Below are 20,091 nucleotides of genomic sequence, written 5' to 3'. Positions count from 1 at the left end.
TTCCTTGTTAGGTTGAACTGTGAACAGGACACGTTATAACTTCAGCTCAGTTCCCTCAGCTCTAGCATAAAGCTTTTAAGCCAAATGATCTGCAGGATCCCTTTAGTCAAAGTTTGACAACTTAGTCTAAGAAGTCTCATTTTAGCTGTAATGAGTTTTTTTGGAAATTAAATGAAGTGCAAGGAGTGTTATGCAATGAATGAGATTATTTTTCTATCTTCCTCATGGACTGTAAATATTGTAATAAATTAAGCAAATAAATAAGCACACATTTTTATGTCAGTTCCATGCTATATATGAAAAGTTTTATAAGTTAACCCAACGAGTCTACTTTTAGAATCTAGCCCAATGAATTACTCAAGAATGTAAAAAAAGATTTAATTTAGCAAAGATGTTCATTTCAACAATGGGAAAAACAACAACAACAACAAAAAAACAGTACCTAACAAGGAACTTGTTAATTAGATGATAGTACATTATAAAATATCACAGTATGAAGTCATTAAAATGATGTAGAAAAACATTTAATGCTATGGAAATAGATTTACAACATATTTTTAGGATGAAAAATGCAGGTTATAAAACAGCATGTACAATATAATCCAATTTTTATTGTAAAAGATTTCTATGTTCCTAAAGAAAGGTGTTGAATGACTACAATAAAAACTTTACACTAGTAATCTCTGGGTTTATATGTGTTTTCGAAGTTTCAAAAAGTTAATATACATTGCTTATAGAGCAATAAAATCAGTGATCTTATAATGTTTTTCCATAGTTGTTTCCTTAGTACTCTATGTAACATAAATAAGTCATTTATGGGATTCCATAAAACTACATCGGTAAATGTTTGTTTAAAACAGTAATGTTATTAACACTGTCATCAAAGATGCCTTGTCTCTTTTCCAAAAATAATGAATTGTGGTAAGACCAGAAATGAATTTTTTAGATGCCTTTAAAGAAATGATAGTTTCAATTGCATGCAGCCTTCTGTTTCTTGTTCCATAGTAGTCTGGTGTATTAAATGACGCTGAGAGGCATCAGTGTCTAAGACCAAGAAATAAAGGAAACCAAGGTGTCATGATTCTGAATACTTAGCATAATAAGGTTATTTGAAGACTCTACAATCTGCATTAAGGAATAAAACCAACTAGTCTCTGCAATGACACTCTAATGCCGTTCTTAACATCTGTGCCTTTAAATTTCAGAAAATAGTACAATTTATTTAAAAGGTGGTGGGATCCACAGAGGATGACAATTTTTATTTTCTCCAGAACATCAAAAGGAATGCCATCTTTGGTCTCCATCATTTAAGAAGAAAAAATATTCTAACCATAAAGGTTCTAATCTCAAGTTTGTTTTTTTCTTTAAAGTCCTTTCAAATGAGTCAGTGTGGCTTTACAAATATAGATCTTGCATTGTTTGGATTCCTCTTATTTTGCTGCAGACTGGCCAAACTTTGGCAGGCAGCAGCACCCCTTTGTAAAAGTCACAGTCACCTAGCAAAGAGGTCCCTGCAAAAACACCCCAAAACAAACTGGTATTTTTAGTCAACTATTCAGAAAGATATTGAGAAACATTCAGAGGATTTAGGAACATGAATTAGGCTCAACGTTGTTTAGGTTGGGAAAAGGCAATTCTTTTGGTTGAAGTTAATTTAAATAATAAGACAGTAAAACCAAAAAGACTTTGATCCTCTCCCTTCCACTGTTTCCTAAAATTCAGTCGTTCATGTCTTATCTTCACAATTTTCATCGTATTGGCAAAGCACCTCTACTCTTACCACCTTAGTATTTTCTCTTTGGGTCTTCTACTCTGGGCAGTAGAATATCTATCAAATAAGAGGTTTGATGGGGTAGTGCACACATTTAACCATTCTGACATTTAAAAGGATCTTGCATATTTGCCCCCACAAACCCTCATGTAGTCTAACTTCCTCACTTTGCTAAGGCCCAGCATGTTTAAGTAACATGTTCATTACTTGCTGTGTCCGTGGTCTTACTTGAAGAGGTTGACAGAGCAGTTGATGGATTTGAAAAACAATAGCAGCACACACAGGAGATTCTGTTCATGGGCTGTCAACATACTTACCTACAAGTTACATCCATAATTTCAAAGATGCTGGAAGTTACCTGCTCCTCCTCTTACCAATTTCACTTTTTTTTTTTTTTTTTACAGTTCTTAAATGGCTCAACACTCTACTGTGTTTTATCCATTCATCCGACCACTATTTCTTGAGTACCTACTTTGTGCAAGACACTCCCTGAGGCTATAGTAATGAGCCAAAGAGACAAAATACCTTGCCCTTATGGAGCTTCCATTCTCCTGGAGAGTTCTAGCTTCCTAAATGTATGTCATGTTTCTTCTTTGCAACACTAAATCCCTGGAGTTCGAGATGTGGGTCTCATCTACTTTGGCTCCTCTGTAGTACCCCAGAGGGTGGTTTACAGTGTTAAATCAGTGAATGAACAATAAAAAGATGCACAAGCCCTTTTGTTTGTTTGTCCTTTGACCCCAAGAACTACTTTTAATCACTTTGATTTACTCCACTTCATCTATTCTTTTTTTTTTCCAGTTTTCAATTTCTCCGATTTTCATCTACAAAATCCTAAAGGTGAGAAAAGACAGGAGGAGCCAAGATGGCGGAACAGCATGTAAGTTTTTTGTGTGTCTCGCATCCATGAAATACAGCCAGACCAACACTAAACCATCCTACACACCTAGAAAACTGATTGGAGGATTAACACAACAAACTGCACAACCTGAACCACAGAATTCAGCAGGTACGCAGTGCAGAGAAATGAATTTGGGGACCGAGAAGCCGCTGAGGATAGGGAACCGCTTTTGCGGGCAGAGAGAGGACGGAGACTGGGGAGGGGGGGAGAATACGGGAAAAGCACCCCTCCCCAAAAGCAGCCGGAGAGAAAGTGGAAAATTGGAAATGGCCACAGGGACTAAACTAAAAAGGGAGAAAGGAGAAAGGAGAGGGTTTAAATTCCATTAAGACTGTAAACAAGGGGAGCACAAAGGCTGCAACTCTGCAGCTCGATACCTGGAGGTGCTCTGGTGGGAAGGGCGAATGCCCAGGAGCAGAGTGAGGTCCGGAGGTTCTCGGGCCACACGGGAGAAGCGGTTCCACTGCTGGAAGGACATTTGGTAGAGACTGTTGAAGCCACCTGGTCCCAGCAGACCCCTGAGGCAGCCACATTCGCGGGTGCTGGGGCAAGGTCCTTAAGGGTGAAGCCTGGTGCCAGCTGTGTGTTGTGATTTTCCAGAATCCCTGAAAACTGCTGCTACACTATCTCGTGAACTTCTTCTGGGGCGGGCTGGCACCTGGTCACAGTCTCGGGGCACCGGCAGCAGCAGGGTCCAGCAAGCGTTCCTGGGTGCAGCCAACATTTGATCATTGCTCATTTGGCCATTGCTCCATGAGACCCTCCCGCAGAGGGGTGGAACGGGTCAAAGCTGCAGTCTTTCAGAAGTAAGGGGACGGGGAAAACAGCCACATCTGAGACGGAACTCGGGAAAGAGGTGCTACCTGGGGCCTGGTCACGGAGAGTGAAAGAGCTGGGAGTGGAGGAAAGCTGAAGACAGAGGACAGATGCGTGATTGCTGATCCTGGAGAACAGACTGGGTAGCTGGGTGGCGCCACTTTCACCGCTTCCGCATATGCGCATATGCACCTACGAGCACCGCAACAATCCACCCCAGTAGGCTGGCAGCGCCATCTAGTGGAGAGTGGAGCTGTTACACTGAGCCCCGCCCAACTGGGCTAACTTCACTCTTCAAGAACACAAGTCTCACCGTCGGCTTAGTTTATGGACGATAAAGTGCTACATAGACTGACTTCTAGTGGAAAACGAAGTAATTTCACTCCTACTTCAATCTATTAGCAGGTTCATCTATTCAATTTTCTTTTTTTTTTCTTTTTCTCTTTTACACTTTTCTTTTTCTCAAATACAGAAAGAAAAAAATTCATTTTTATTTTCAATTTTTATTAAAAATAATTTTCTTTAAGTTTTATTACTCTAGTTTTCACTTTTGTGTAATTTTTTTCAAATTCTATTTTACTTCCATCATTTTATTTTAGTTTACTTCAGTGTATTCATCTTTTCAAATTTTCAAACAATTTCCTTTTTTTCTTTTTCTTTTTTCTCTTTTTCATTTCTTTTCTTTTTCTTGAATGCAGAAAGAGAAAAACTTCATTTTTACTTTCAATTTCTATTAAAAATATTTTTATTTCATTTTTTACTATATTTTCTGCTTTTATGTAACTTTTTTCAAATTCCATTTTACTTCCATCATTTTATTTTAGTCTACTACAGTGTATTCACTTTGTCAAATTTTCAAATGATTTCTTTTTTTATCCTTTTTCTCTTTTTTCTTTCTTTTTTCTTGAATACAGAAAAAGAAGAAATTCGTATTTATTTTCAATTTTTATTAAAAATATTTTTCCTTAATTTTTTTCTACTATATTCTTTACTTTTATGTATATTTTTTCAAATTCTATTTTACCTCCATCATCTCATTTTAGTCTACTTCAGTGTACTCATTTTTTCAAATTCTCAAATGATTTCCTTTTTTCCCTGCCCCCTTTTTTTTCTCTAATCTGTCAAACCACTTTCGACACTCAGACGAAAACACACCTAGGATCTAGCATCTATTTCATTTGTGTGTGTGTGTGTGTGTGTGTGTGTGTTTAATTTTTAATTTGATATTTCTTTAATTTTAATTTTTTAATTTTAATTTTTCTATCTCTTTAATTCCTTTTCTTCCTTCAAAATGACAAAGTGAAGAAATTAACCCCAAAAGAAAGAGCACTAAGAAATGACAGCCAGGGATTTCACCAACACAGATACAAGCAAAATGTCTGAACCAGAATTTAGAATCACGGTAATAAGAATACTAGCCGGAGTCGAAAATAGATTAGAGTCCCTTTCTGCAGAGATAAAAGAAGTAAAAAAATAGCCAGAATGAAATTAAAAATGCTATAACTGAGCTGCAATCACAGATGGATGCAGCGGCAGCAAGGATGGATGAGGCAGAAAAGAGAATCTGCGATATAGAGGACAAACTTATAGAGAATAATGAAGCAGAAAAAAAGAGGAGGATTATGGCAAAAGAGCATGATTTAAGAACTAGAAAAATCAGTGACTCATTAAAAAGGAACAACATCAGAATCATAGGGGTCCCAGAAGATGAAGAGAGAGAAAAAAGGGGTAGAAGGGCTATGTGAGCAAATCATCGCAGAAAACTTTCCTAACCTGGGAAAATACACAGACATCAAAATCCAGGAAGCACAGAGGACCCCCATTAGATTCCACAAAAACCAACCATCAACAAGGCATATCATAGTCAAATTCACAAAATACTCAGGCAAGGAGAGAATCATGAAAGCAGCAAGGGAAAAAAAGTCCCTAACCTACAAGGGAAGACAGATCAGGTTTGCAGCAGACCTATCCACAGAAACTTGGCAGGCCAGAAAGGAGTGGCAGGATATATTCAATGTGCTGAATCAGAAAAATATGCAGCCAAGAATTCTTTATCCAGCAAGGCTGTCCTTCAAAATAGAAGGAGAGATAAAAAAGTTTCCCAGACAAACAAAAATTAAAGGAGTTTGTGATCACTAAACCAGCCCTGCAAGGACTCTCTGAGGGGAGAAAAGATGAATATATATATATACATATATATATATATATATATATATACGTATATATATATGTGTATATATATATATGTATATATATATATATACACACACACACACACCATAAGCATATATATAAATAATGGTATATATATAAATACCATAAGCAACAAAGATTAGAAAGGACCAGAGAATACCACCGGAAACTCCAACTCTACAAGCATCATAATGACAATAAATTCATATCTTTCAGTACTCACTCTAAACGTCAATGGAATCAATGCTCCAATCAAAAGACACAGGGTAATAGGGGCGCCTGGGTGGCTCTGTCGGTTAAGCATCCGACTTCAGCTCAGGTCATGATCTCACAGTTCGTGGGTTCGAGCCCCGCGTCGGGCTCTGTGCTGACGGCTCAGAGTCTGGATCCTGCTTCAGATTCTGTGTCTGCCTCTCTCTCTGCCCCTCCCCTGCTCACGCTCTGTCTCTGTCTCAAAAATAAATAAACATTAAAAAAAAAAAAAAGACAGGGTAACAGAATGGATAAGAAAACAAGATCCATCTATATGCTGTTTACAAGAGACCCACTTTAGACCTAAAGACACCTTCAGATTGAAAATAAGGGGATGGAGAACCATCTATCATGCTAATGGACAACAAAAGAAAGCCGGAATAGCCATACTTATATCAGACAATCTAGACTTTAAAATAAAGACTATCAAGAGATGCAGAAGGGCATTATATCATAATCAAGGGGTCTATCCACCAAGAAGACCTAACAATTGTAAACATTCATGCACCGAATGTGGAAGCACCCAAATATATAAATCAATTAATCACAAACATAAAGAAACTCATCGATAGTAATACCATAATAGTAGGAGACTTCAACACCCCACTCACAGCAAGGGACAGATCATCTAATCAAAAAATCAACAAGGAAACAATGGCTCTGAATGACACACTGGACCAGATGGACTTAAGAGATATATTCAGACCATTTTACCCTAAAGAAGCAGAATATACATTCTTCTCCAGTGCACATGGAACATTCTCCAGAATAGACCATATACTGGGACACAAATCAGCCCTAAGTAAGTACAAAAAGATTGAGATCATACCGTGCATATTCTCAGACCACAATGCTATGAAACTCGAAATCAACCACAGGGAAAAATTTGGAAAGGTAACAAATACTTGGAGACTGAAGAACATCCTAATAAAGAATGAATGGGCTAACAAGAAGTTAAAGAGGAAATTAAAAAGTATATGGAAACCAATAAAAATGATAACACCACAACCCAAACCCTCTGGGATGCAGCAAATGTGGCCATAAGAGTAAAGTATATAGCAATCCAGGCCTTCCTAAAGAAGGAAGAAAGATCTCAGATACACAACCTAACCTTACGCCTTAAAGAGCTGGAAAAAGAACAGCAAATAAAACCCCAAACCAGCAGAAGACAGGAAATAATAAACATTAGAGCAGAAATTAATGCTATCGAAACAAAACAAAACAAAACAAAACAAATCAATAAAACCAGAAGCTGGTTCTCTAAAAGAATTAACAAAATTGATAAACCACTAGCCAGTTTGATCAAAAGAAAAAGTAAAGGACCCAAATAAATAAAATCAAGAATGAAAGAGGAGAGATCACAACCAGTACAACAGAAATAAAAACAATAATAAGAGAATATTATGAGCAATTATATGCCAATAAAATGGGTAATCTGGAAGAAATGGACAAATTCCTAGAAACATATACACTACCAAAACTGAAACAGGAAGAAATAGAAAATTTGAACAGACCCATAACCAGTAAGGAAATCGAATTAGTAATAAAAAATCTGCCAAAAAACAAGAGTGCAGGGCCAGATGGCTTTCCAGGGGAATTCTACCAAGCATTTAAGGAAGAATTAACACCTATTGTCTTGAAACTGTTCCAAAAAATTGAAATGGAAGGAAAACTTCCAAACTCTTTCTATGAAGTCAGCATTACCTTGATTCCAAAACCAGACAGAGACCCCACTAAAAAGGAGAACTATAGACCAATTTCCCTAATGAACATGGATGCAAAAATCCTCAACCAGATATTAGCCAAACGGATCCAACAATACATTAAAAAATTATTCACCACGACCAAGCAGGATTTATACCTGGGATGCAGGGCTGGTTCAATATCCACCAAACAATTAACACGATTCATCACATCAATAAAAGAAAGGACAAGAACCATATGATCCTCTCAATAGATGCAGAGAAAGCATTTGACAAAATACAGCATCCTTTCTTGATAAAAACCCTCAAGAAAGTAGGGATAGAGGGAGCATACCTTGAGATCATAAGAGCCATAGATGAACGACCCAACGCTAATATCATCCTCAGTGGGGAAAAACTGAGAGCTTTCCCCCTAAGGTCAGGAACAAGACAGGGATGTCCGCTCTCGCCACTGTTATTCAACATAGTATTGGAAGTCTTAGCCTCTGCAATCAGACAACACAAAGAAATAAAAGGCATCCAAATCGGCCAGGAGGAGGTCAAGCTTTCACTCTTCGCAGATGACATGATACTCTATATAGAAAACCCAAAAGATTCCACCAAACAAACTGCTAGAATTGATTCATGAATTCAGCAAAGTTTCAGGATATAAAATCAATGCACAGAAATCAGTTGCATTCCTATCACCAACAATGAAGTGACAGAAAGAGAAATCAAGGAATCGATCCCATTTACAGTTGCACAAAAAACCATAAAATACCTAGGAATAAATCTAACCAAAGAGGTGAAAAATCTATACACTGAAAACTATAGAAAGCTTATGAAAGAAATCGAAGAAGACACCAAAAAATGGAAAAAGATTCCATGCTCCTGGATAGGAAGAACAAATATTGTTAAAATGTCAATACTACCCAAAGCAATCTACATATTCAATGCAATCCCTATCAAAGTAACACCAGCATTCTTCACAGAGCTAGAACAAATAATCCTAAAATTTGTATGGAACCAGAAAAGACCCTGAATAGCCAAAGCAATCTTGAAAAAGAAAACCAAAGCAGGAGGCATCACAATCCCAGACTTCAAGCTATACTACGAAGCTGTAATCATCCAGACAGTATGGTACTGGCACAAGAACAGACACTCAGATCAATGGAACAGAATACAGTACCCAGAAATGGACTCACACACGTATGGCCAACTAATCTTTGACAAAGCAGGAAAGAATATCCAATGGAACAAAGACAGTCTCTTCAGCAAGTGGTGCTGGGAAAACTGGACGTCGACATGCAGAAGAATGTATCTGGATCATTTTCTTACACCATACACAAAAATAAACTCAAAATGGATGAAAGACCTCAATGTAAGACAGGAAGCCATCAAAATCCTCAAGGAGAAAGCAGGCAAAAACCTCTTTGATCTTGGCCACAGCAACTGCTTACTCAACACATCTCCGGAGGCAAGGGAAACAAAAGCAAAAATGAATTACTGGGACCTCATCAAAATAAAAAGCTTCTGTGAAGGAAACAGTGAAGGAAACAATAAGCAAAACTAAAAGGCATCTGACGGAATGGGAGAAGATATTTGCAAATGACATATCAGATAAAGAGTTAGTATCCAAAATCAATAAAGAACTTATCAAACTCAACACCCAAAAAACAAATAATCCAGTGAAGAAATGGGCAAAAGACATGAATAGACCCTTCTCCAAAGAAGGCATCCAGATGGCCAACCGACACGTGAAAAAATGCTCATCACTAATCATCAGGGAAATACAAATCAAAATCATAATGAGATACCAGCTTACACCTGTCAGAATGGCAAACATGAACAACTCAGGCAACTACAGCTGTTGGTGAGGATCCGGAGAAAGAGGATCTCTTTTGCATTGTTGGTGGGAATGCAAGCTGGTGCGGCCACTCTGGAAAACAATACGGAGGTTCCTCAAAAAATTGAAAATAGAACTACCCTACGACCCAGCAATTGCACTACTAGGCATTTATCCACGGGATACAGGTGTGCTGTTTTGAAGGCACACATGCCCCCCCATGTTTATAGCAGCACTATCGACAATAGCCAAAGTATGGAAAGAGCCCAAATGTCCATCGATGGATGAATGGATGTGGCATACACACACACACACACACACACACACACACACACACACACACACACAATGGAGTATTACTCGGCAATCAGAAAGAATGAAATCTTGCCATTTGCAACTACATGGATGGAACTGGAGGGTATTATGTTAAGCGAAATTAGTCAGAGAAAGACAAAAATCATATGACTTCACTCATATGAGGACTTTTAGAGACAAAACAGATGAACATTAGGGAAGGGAAACAAAAATAATATAAAAACAGGGAGGGGGACAAAACATAAGAGACTCATAAAAATGGAGAACAAACAGAGGGTTACTGGAGGGGTTGTGGGAGGGGGAATGGGCTAAATGGGTAAGGGGCACTAAGGCATCTACTCCTGAAATCATTGTTGCACTGTATGCTAACTAATTTGGATGTAAATTTTAAAAAATAAAAAAATAAAATTAAAAAAAAGAAAAGACAAAGCTATAGCTTGTGATGAAGGAAACCCAGGAAGCAACACATGCAAAAAATGAAAATTTCATCAGCCACTATCAAAAATATGTCAGTGAAATAAATGGCAGAATGTTTAAAATTTCTTAAAAAGTAGCCATTATAGTATATTCAGATAAAATATGTGTTTGTCCTGTGTGTACTTTCTGAAATAGTTCAATATATTATTTGTCTCTTTAAAGTCTCTGTCTTTAATGATACTGTTGTGTAAATTCGTTTGGTATCAAGCAATTTGTTTCCCAAAGAAAATAGATCGTATTTACCTTAAATTTTCAAGACCTCCCAAATAATAAATGGTTAATGTCACTAGTAATCCTTATTAGGAAAGAAAACCAAACCAAAGATTTTTTTTAAGTGTTGGGATAACTCAAAGTTAAGATGCTAACAGTTGACAATTTTCAGCTTTTGCATGGATTGTTCTTCAGTTCATACTATGGACTCTCTTTCCCCTTGTATTTTTCTTCCGCCTTAAAAAAGAAATAAGCTATACTGATATATTCAAATTCTTTGTAAAAATTAAAGCTATAAAAGAGGTAGACTAAAGCTTTAAGGCTTTAAATATCACACTTTATCTCTTCTTTTTGTGAAACTCCTCTGCCCTCACATAAAATCAGTGGGTGAGTTGCTAAAGGTCATCAGCGGATTGGTAACAACGGTCAAATTCTATACCCACCCCGCCTCGTTCCGTCAACTAGATGACACTGCCTCCCCCCAAACAAGTTAACAGTTCTCAATAAAAATAGAAATATACAAGCTAAACTTTTTTACATTTAGTCCTGTTTTTTTTTTTTTTTTAAATGGGTGAAAAATGTGGTGTTCCAGAGGTAAAGAATAGAGCTTACAAGTCTAGATGAGAACCAAATCCATCAGTAAGGGGGCCTTTCCCCTTACTGGACCTTTGTTGTCTCTTTATTCAATTTTTAGTATCTAGTTAGAACTATTATATTTCTGAATCATGAGGACAAAGCCAGCTTAAGCTCTTCCTTCCTTCCTTCCTTCCTTCCTTCCTTCCTTCCTTCCTTCCTCTCCCCCCAAGTACAAGAAAATACGGCTGGTAGTTTAAGAATTGATCAATCTCACTCTGAAATATTTATGTACTTTTCTCTGACTTGGTTACTCCTCCCACTGATATTAATAGTTTCTTCTTCTGGGATAACTCTGCCTCTAGCAGAAATGCTGCAGTGTAGCTGAGATGCTGGTGTTGGGACTGTAAACAATGCGTTAGGAATGCTCTTGCTGCACTTCAGCCTGGAAGCAGAGGTTTATTTCTGGGTCTACACTTTTGCTTGCCAGCGAGATAACACAGCACTGTCACCTGCGAGCATTGTTGCAACATGGGTGCTTTTGAATGTCTGGATTCTTTATTTATGTAATTTTTTTAATGTTTTTATTTTATTTTTGAGAGACAGAATGCGAGCAGGGGAGTGGCAGAGAGAGAGAGGCAGACACAGAACCTGAAGCAAGCTCCAGGCTGTCAGCACAGAGCCCAACGTGGGGCTTGAAATCACGGACTGTGAGATCATGATCTGAGCTGAAGTGGGAGGCTGAACCACTGAGCCACCCAGGCATGCCAGAGGTTGGTTTTTTAAAGCCAGAAAGAAGAGCTTGACTTTGTTGAGATGTACAATAAAGAGAAGCTGGGAGTTCTTCGACAGAAAGTCTCATTATGAAAGCAATTATTTTAAGACAAGACATTTGACAACAGTAAGTCAGGCACACAGAAGAGGGGGAGACCCTACTCTGTATCCTGGGGTTGCCTTGTTTGGGTGGCACCATGGTGCTAATGCATGGAGTGTTTGGCCAGGGGTGGAACATCTGATCCGCACAGGTCTCTGCTGGGTAGTCCCCTTGGTCTCATCCACAGTGGTTCCCTTGGATGGCTCAATTGTCTACGTGAGGTCCCCTCTTAGGGATATGGGAACCCACTCTCCAGCTTCCCATTGGGAGACCTCGGAGAGTCTTTCTCCCACACACCCATTTCTGGTACACAGGGCAATCTTGGGTCTACGTGAGACTAGCACATAGGTTATCTCTGTGCTGAGTCCCCTGAATGCTAAGGGGTTTTTTGTTATGTTACCCTACTCCTCCAGCATTTAGCCTGGAAGGAAACTAAGGTGCATGTTCTTTTCTCAGAAGAGCTCCCCAACTTTCCTCTTGCTTTCCTTCCAGTTCTCCTCCCTACCCTTGTCCGGGAGAATCTTCTCTGGGCAGAGTGACTCCTTGCTCTATATTGTCATGAATCTGCGAATCGCTATGATTGGAGCTTGAGTCTCCTGAGCTCCAAGAGCCCTCTCCTCAGCTCCTGAATCCCAAGAGCCCTCTCCCTTGTATTCTGCAATATCATCTCTTCTCTGAGTCAGGACTATTGGCCGAATGGGAGGAACGGTGAGGGTATGGAAGCAAATATCTCACAGCTGGCTGGCTGATCTCTAGCTATCTCAAAATATTACTGTCATTGCAGCAATCCAGGCATGAAGCCATATGAATTGAGTGGCATAAAAATAAAAATGATGGGAGGCACTTGGGTGGCTCAGTTGGTTGAGCATCAGACTCTTGGTTTCAGCTGAGGTCACGATCTCGCGGTTTGTGAGTTTGAGCCCCACATCATGCTCTGCACTGGCAGCATGGAGCCTGCTTGGGATTCTCTCTCCCCCTCTCTCTGTCCCTCTCCGTCCCTCAAAATAAATAAATAAACTTAAGAGAAAAATAGAGATGAAGGGACACTGAACAAGAAACACAGTGAAGAAGTAACAAAATCTTGTTTGTGGAACACATGCAAGACAGACAAGGGGAGGAAAGGCACTTGACGGCCTGGATTGAGGTGATGTTGGCCATCATGGGACCTATTTTTCCATGGCTTATACTCCCCCTTCTCTGTTGCCTTTACACTCTAATCATGAAGTCCTGGTAACTAAATTAAAAGTTCTTCAAATCCATATCCCTCTTCTTCGTCACCACGGTCACTGTCCTTGTTCATGCCAGCAACATCTCTCCTCTGGACTATCTACTGCATCAGACTCCTTACTTCTCTCTCTCTCTGCCCTCAGCCCCCTAGAACTCATCCTACATTCAGTCATGAAGATGACCTTTCTAAAGCAACAATCAGATCGGGCCAGCCATGTTTCTCTCTGGCTTTCTAGTACCCATACAACGCATCGAATTCCTTTGCTCACGGCCTTAGGGAACCCTACATCATGGGGCTTACCTTGCTGGCCCAGCTTCACTCGATACCTCCTACCTGGGGCCGTAAGTTGGGCCAAAAGGGTAGCGTACTGGACTGGTCCACGCCATGGACTCATCACAACGTAGCCTGGCTTTGAGTCCTAACCCCACTGTTCACTTGGACAAGTTATTTAACTATAGTGATTCAGTATTCTCCTCTGTAAAATGTCATTAGGAGGATTAAATGGGAATAGATTTTAAAAGTGCACCTGGCGGGGGGTGGAGGGGGCGGGGGCTTGGGTGGCTCTGTCAGTTAAGTGTGACTCTTGATTTCAGCTCAGGTCATGATCTCATGTTAAATAAAAGAAAAATACTTGGGGCACTTTGGCTGGCTCAGTCGGTAGAGCCTGTGACTCTTGGTCTCAGGGTTGGGAGTTTGAGCCTGACATTGGGTGTAGAGATTACTTAAAAATATAAAAGTGTTAGGAAAGAAAAGAAAAATATTTGCTCAGATGGTCAAATCTCTCCCACCCCAGTGAATTTACACCTTCCGGTTCTTGAACCTATTTTGGGGGCCTTCTTTCGGTCAACCTTTAGTCTTCCTTCTAGAAGGAACTACAATGTCAGGTGTTTTGTAAAGCCTTTCTACTGTACTTTGTTCCTCACTCTATTAAAACTTTTATTGAGGGGGGCCCAGCTGACTCAGTTGGAAGAACAGGCAACTCTTGATCTTGGGGTCATGAGTTTAAGCCCCATGTGGGGTACAGACATTACTTAAATAAAACCCCCTTTTTATTGTATTATAACTTGCATGAATTTTCTATGGCAGCTGCACCAAATTACCATGAACTAGATGGCTTAAAACCACAGAAATGTATTGGGTCATGGTTCCGGAGGCTAGAGTCCTGAAAACCAGCATCACTGGGCTGAAAGCCAGGTGTGAGCAGGACCACACTCCTTCTGGAGGCTCAGAGGGAAAAAGCCGTTCTTTGCATCTTCTAGCTTCTGGTGGCTGTCTGCATTCCTGAGACCGTGGCCACATCACTGCTGTCCCTGCCTGCCAGCTAACATTGCTGCTTCTTCCCGTCTGTGTCAAATCTCCTCTGCCTCTCTCTTGGAAGGACACTTATGATGGCATGGAGGGCTCACCTAGATAATCCAGCCTAATCTTGTCATCTCAAGATCCTCCATTTAACAATTTAGTATATTCCACGAGATGCTTTTATCCTATATAAGGTAACACAGGCTCTAGGGATCAGGATAGAATTATCTTTGGATGCCATGACTCGGCTCCTACAATAATTATGCGGATGTCAGTGTTGTTCCCTTTGTATGACAAGGCTCCATCACAGTGCAAGCACATAGCGTGCAATCAGTAAGTGAAATACACCTATAGGTACGGCGGTACAGGGTGAAGGCCCACTGTCCATGTTCCTTGGTATTCCTTCTTTGCTAATGCTTTATTTCCCTAGGCCAGAGCTATTTCTTTCATGTGCTAATCTGTGGTTGGAAAGATATTTTACTCATGAATTGGATCAGCTTCTAGGTTAGGGAAATTAAGCAAACGGGGCCTTTGTCCTTGGATCATTTCCTCTGAGCTACAGTGAGGCGAAGGAACCAAAAACTCCATTCCAACCCTGTTCCTTCTGAGCTAAGGGGCGGAGGGGAGGGTAAAAGGTGAAGGGGCCCTGGCAGCTGGAAGGCGACTTGCACGGAATCTGAGCACGCAGAGTGCCAGACTGACAAGTATGAGCTGCACTAAGAGTGCGGTCATCAGGCTGCCCGCCTGGTTTGTTGCCATTGCCTGGCCGTTTATTTAAACACAGTTTTCCTCGTTAATTTAAGCTCCTAAATTCATGACCATTGCTTAACTGACCATTTCCCCATCTTGAGTCACTTGAGTTCAGCACAAGCATTTTTCTGAAGTGAGGCGGTTTCTTTTCCAGTGTTCCTAAATCACAGTCACCTTCACCCACAAGAATAAGTCTGTTCCAGCCACTGCTCACCTGGAAAGACAGCTCAGTAGCCAGGCTATTGTTTTTCTCAGTCATTGGAAATCTTTCCCCATGAAAGAAAAAAAAAGTCACTTGCAATAAAAGAAGCAAAAAGTAGGTTACTTCGTACAATTAATCCTTAAAACAATAAATTATTTACTGTATTGTCATTGTTTATTTACTTTTATGCCAGCCTTTTTCATCTTTGTGTTGGCAGGAGCCCCACAGGATCAGAATGTTAAAAAAAAACTGGAGGGCCCAAAAACTTATCCAAGATTTATCTAAGAAGGCATGTAATCAGAACTCCTAAGGTTTGGAAAAAATTCTTTCATGTACATGTAACACCCATCTGTAATAAAACATGATTGTCAGAATTGATTTAACTACTGTGACTGGCATAAAGCTCCTTTAACAGAGTGGTCTGGAAACCGTCAGAGCTTTTACTGGTCAGAGTAGACTCCTGTAGCCTGGCCAACGAGACCAATTTGCCTCCTAAAATCATCTCCAACAACACTCTCCTTCTAGCTCTGTTCCACTCTGTCTTTCCTATGGATCATACTTCCTCCTGCCAATTGGAACTTTGCACACGCTGTTCCCTCTGCTTAGAATGCATGTCCTTCTTCCTCCTCTTAAGTTCTATCCATCCTTTGGATTGTAGCTCAAGCATTACTCTCTCTGAAAAGCTTTACCAGATTGGGTCAAATCCCCCAAGCGCTGGTGTAGCACTTAAGACCACCGACTGTATTTGTTTGTGTGATTATCTGATTGCTGTCTTCTCCTTCCACCAGACGGTACAAAGCTCTGTGAGGGCAGAGAACAAGTCAGTTTCTGTTATCATTACGTCGCCAGCCCTTCTCGCTATTGCTGGAACCCAGTGAGCATCATAATGTTAAAAAACCTGGAGAGCCCAAAAACTTATCCATAAGTACTCCATACTTATAGAGTAAGCATGTAATAAATATTTAACTGCCGAATGATTATGTTGTGAAATCTCATGCCCACTCTGCCACTGGGTTATTAGGCAGACTATTTGTCTTCACAGGGCCTCATCTTCATCATTTGTAAGAAAATGCCTCTTCCAGGCCCCAAATTCTAGGATATTTATGGTTCCTGCCTTGAGCCTGTAAGACTGATCAGGCTAGAGACAGAAAGCCAACACACTGTTATCTGCCTGCCAAAATGCCACATACTAAGCAAGAAACTACAATTACCCTCTGCACCTTTGCCCCTCTCCTTAATACTATGCCTTGATTCTGGCTTTCATTGCCTTTCATTTAAAATACTGTAAATGCCAGGTGCCTGGGGGCTCATTTGGTTAAGTGTCTGACTCTTGGTTTCCACTTGGTTATGATCTCATGGTTTGTGAGTTCGAGCCCCTCGTCCGGCTCTGTGCTGACGGTGCACAGCTTGCCTGGGATTCTTCCTCTCCCTCTCTCTCTGCCCCTGCCGCACTTGTTTTCTCCTTCAGAATAAATAAACTTAAAAAAATAAAACTATTTAAAATACTATCAATGCTCCCTTAAATGGTGGACCTATGTTTAGTCCTCTCCTCTCATAGCCTATCTGCAAGGTGCCAGTAAAACTAGTCTAAACGCTGGACTGATCTTGGCACCCCTCTGCTTAAACATTTTTCTGCGTTTTCCACAGCACGTCAACAAAACTCACCTCTCAAGAAGACATCCTTCCCCTGTTCCTGACTCCCCTCCTGCCTTCCCCTTGGGAACTTGTGTTCCACCCAGAACCACTCCCAGGGCCCCAACACACATTCTGTTCTTTCAAGTCCCTCTGTCCTTGTGTGCATTTCTCTCTGCCCAGAAAACGTCTCTGCTCCTTTGCTAGTAAAGTTTCATTCATCCTTTTAGGCTTAAGCGTTCCTTGCATGTGGCCCAGGCCCCGAGTCAACCCCCATTTCTCAGGCTGAGCTTGTCACTCACTGCTTGTGTTCTCACAGGATACTGCACACAAGCCGCCATAACAAGACTCCTTGGTGAGCTATATTTGTATGCAGAGGGACATTTGGGTTAAGAGCATGGGTCTCACATTCGGACTTACTTGAGTTTGAAACCAAATTCTGCCACTTACTGTGTGGCCTTGGAAATGATTCTTAGTTTCCTAATTGTGGAAAGGGGGGACTTAATGCCTAACTCATTGGGCTGTTGCAGTTATGGAATAAATGTGATAATGTGTTTGATGCACTTAGCACAATTGGCCCATTATACTAACAGTCATTGTCATTGGGTTGTGAATGTGTCAAGTGCAAAGACTCAGGCCTACATTTTGTCCATCTTTCTATCCTGGTGGCTACTCAGTGAATGCTTCTTCAAATGCATAAATGAAATAGTGTCCATAATGTATTTTTCTTTACAGGAGGACTAGAGGCTTATTCCTTTTTTTAGGAATTTTGTTAAGGGGTTAAAAATTCTCTTGATCTTATGGCATATTCCAAATCGTATTTATCTTTCCCTTTGCTAAACTAATCCTGAACTCACACATGTAACATAATTTGAGATCAAACTTGAGTATTTAGTATTAGTGTTTTCTGCTAAATTCTCCCTTCGCACTTTCAAGAGTTTTTACCGCATGCACATCAATTTCAGTCCTTCCTTAACCCTTTGTGGAACAGACTATATCCTCCTTTGTCATAGGAGTAATACCAATAGCATGCATGTGTATAGGACTTATGTGCCAAGTACTGTTCAATGAGCTTTGCATGTTTCAAATCCTCTCTGGGATTGGTAACCAAACCGACTTTTCTAAGATGATAGTGAGTGGTCGAAGCGATTAAAACCGCTGCAAATTCTAGCCTAGTGTTCTGGCCACAGCATGGCTTTTGGACCCCCAAAAGAGTCTAAGTTCCTTGAAGGCAAGGTTGTCTCCTGCTTTCTCTGCAAAGAGAAAGTCTTGAATGCAGAGACTCAGTGAGCCCTGCTGACAGGCGCATTTCCTCTCCTGTTCCTGTAATTAACTTCCACTAGAGGGGCAAACGTTCACACTGAACACTCAAGAGACTCGTTCAGAGCCTCACGAGGTTTAAAAGCCTTTAACCTTGGGCAAACACCCTTTAGCCCTCAGCACATCACACTCTTCCTCGGTGGTTTCTCTTCGGTGTTCCCGGATCACTCCTTAATAGGGTCTCTGACAAGGACAGACTACGTAAGGTTGAGAAAACACCTTTGTCCCCTTCTTTATGCCAAGGGCTGGTCACCGTGTGGGCCAGGCTGACTGTCCGAGGAGGCCTTGGGACCTCGCCACCCGCGGCGACCCCAACCGCCCACGGGAGAGGGGACGGCGTCCGCTCTGCCCGCGGAGACGCACACGCCTCGCGCCCCGCTTCCAGGAGCCGCCCGGGCTGCGGCGCGGGTCGCCGCCACACCGGAAGCGTCCCGAGCGCGTGCCGGGCGGCCGCCGAGGGTCCGGCGAGCGGGGCGGGGCCGCCGGTCCGGTCCCCCTCCTCCCCCACCGGGGGCGCGCGAGGGCCGGGCGGGGCCGGCGTCCCTTCCGGGGAGCGGTGGCCGCCGCCGCGTCTCCGGCGGCTTCCCTCCCCGCCCCCCCACCCCCACCCCCCCCCCCCCCCTGCGGCTCTGGGTGACGCTTCTCCAATAACAGCTCGCGGGGAGCCGCCGCTCCGGGTGCCCCCCGCGCCGGCCCCGCCAGCCCCGCCCCGCTGCCGGCATGAGGGCCGCGGGCGACGGCGGCCTGGAGCGCTTCTGCAGCCCCGGCAAGGGCCGGGGGCTGCGGGCCCTGCGGCCCTTCCACGTGGGGGACTTGCTCTTCTCCTGCCCGGCCTACGCTTACGTGCTCACGGTCAACGAGCGGGGCAACCACTGCGAGTACTGCTTCGCCAGGTAGGGCGGCGGCGCGGGCGGCCGGGCGGGCGGCGGGGGCGCCGCGGCGGCGGCTCGTACCGCGGCGGGAGGAAGTGCGCACGGCGCGCCGGGTCCTAGCGCCGGCGGCTGGGGCGGCGGCCGCGCTTTCCGCCCGCGCCGGCCGTGCCACGTGCGCTGGGACCGAGCCGCCAAAGCGCCCGCCGCGCGCCCCCGGCACGGCCCATTTTTCCGAGTTGCGCGAGTTGCGCGCGCGGAAGTGCAGGGTCCTGGCCTCAGACGTGGGCTCGGAGCCAGGCTTGTTCCAAACACGGGCACGCGCTGCGCTCTTGGTGCATTGCCGGCCCGGCCCCGAGTTCGAGCAGCCAGTCTGTCCCCTTTAACTTGTGCTTCCTGCGGTGTGTTCTGTCCCCCACAGCCCAGCCCTGCCGCACACTTGGCCGTTTCCTCCCGGGAACGTAATGACACTTAACATTTCTTGTACAGTACGCGGCCTCTCCTCTTCCTTCTCACTCAACGCTTGTGTTTGGAGAGAAGCCAGAGGGGGTGCTGAGCACGCCCTGAGATTCTGAAGGGCTGCACTGATGGGACGTGCCTGATCTTGGTTTGGGATTTTGAAAACATGGTCTCTGAGGGCATTAGGCAAAATGTGTGGTTGGAAATGATATTTAATTGTAGCATGTCATGTGTATACATATACTCACGTATGTACACATACATACGTATTCATACACCGCGACACATAATTCTATCTCAAGCCCTGTGACAGTTTCAGACCTGAAAGGTACATGAGAAATCACCCGTCCAACACACTGTCTCCCTTTTACAGACGAGAAAACTAATCCTCAGAGAGGTAGCGTGGTTGTGTACACGTAGTC

General features: G+C 42.4%; 1 protein-coding gene and 1 long non-coding RNA gene across 5 annotated transcripts in view; one reads left to right on the top strand and one right to left on the bottom strand.

Moving 5' to 3' along the window:
* Positions 1-364: 364 nt before the first annotated feature.
* Positions 365-19,679, bottom strand: LOC132686204 (uncharacterized). 4 transcript variants are annotated; one of them, XR_014136427.1, is made up of 6 exons: positions 19,185-19,679; positions 15,572-16,190; positions 15,402-15,481; positions 9,443-9,554; positions 5,905-6,128; positions 365-1,044 (listed from the first exon to the last, which is right to left on the bottom strand). It is a non-coding gene; the product is annotated as an uncharacterized LOC132686204 (long non-coding RNA). The 4 variants fall into 4 exon arrangements; XR_013553266.2 differs by having other exon boundaries at positions 15,402-15,453; positions 19,185-19,677; XR_014136428.1 differs by lacking the exon at positions 15,572-16,190 and having other exon boundaries at positions 19,185-19,643.
* The window catches only part of SMYD2 (SET and MYND domain containing 2), a 50,718-nt gene continuing 49,360 nt past the window's right edge, over positions 18,734-20,091 (top strand). The window contains exon 1 of the mRNA XM_060643833.3: positions 18,734-19,234. Within this exon, the coding sequence (XP_060499816.1) occupies positions 19,062-19,234 (173 nt within the window). The 5' untranslated portion in view covers positions 18,734-19,061. The remainder of the gene's footprint in view (positions 19,235-20,091) is intronic.

This window comes from Panthera onca, chromosome F1 (assembly GCF_046562875.1).
Source record: "Panthera onca isolate mPanOnc1 chromosome F1, mPanOnc1 haplotype 2, whole genome shotgun sequence".
Taxonomy (NCBI): Eukaryota; Metazoa; Chordata; class Mammalia; order Carnivora; family Felidae; genus Panthera; species Panthera onca.
Note: the sequence above shows the minus strand (reverse complement) of the source record. Positions and strands in the feature narration are given on the sequence as shown.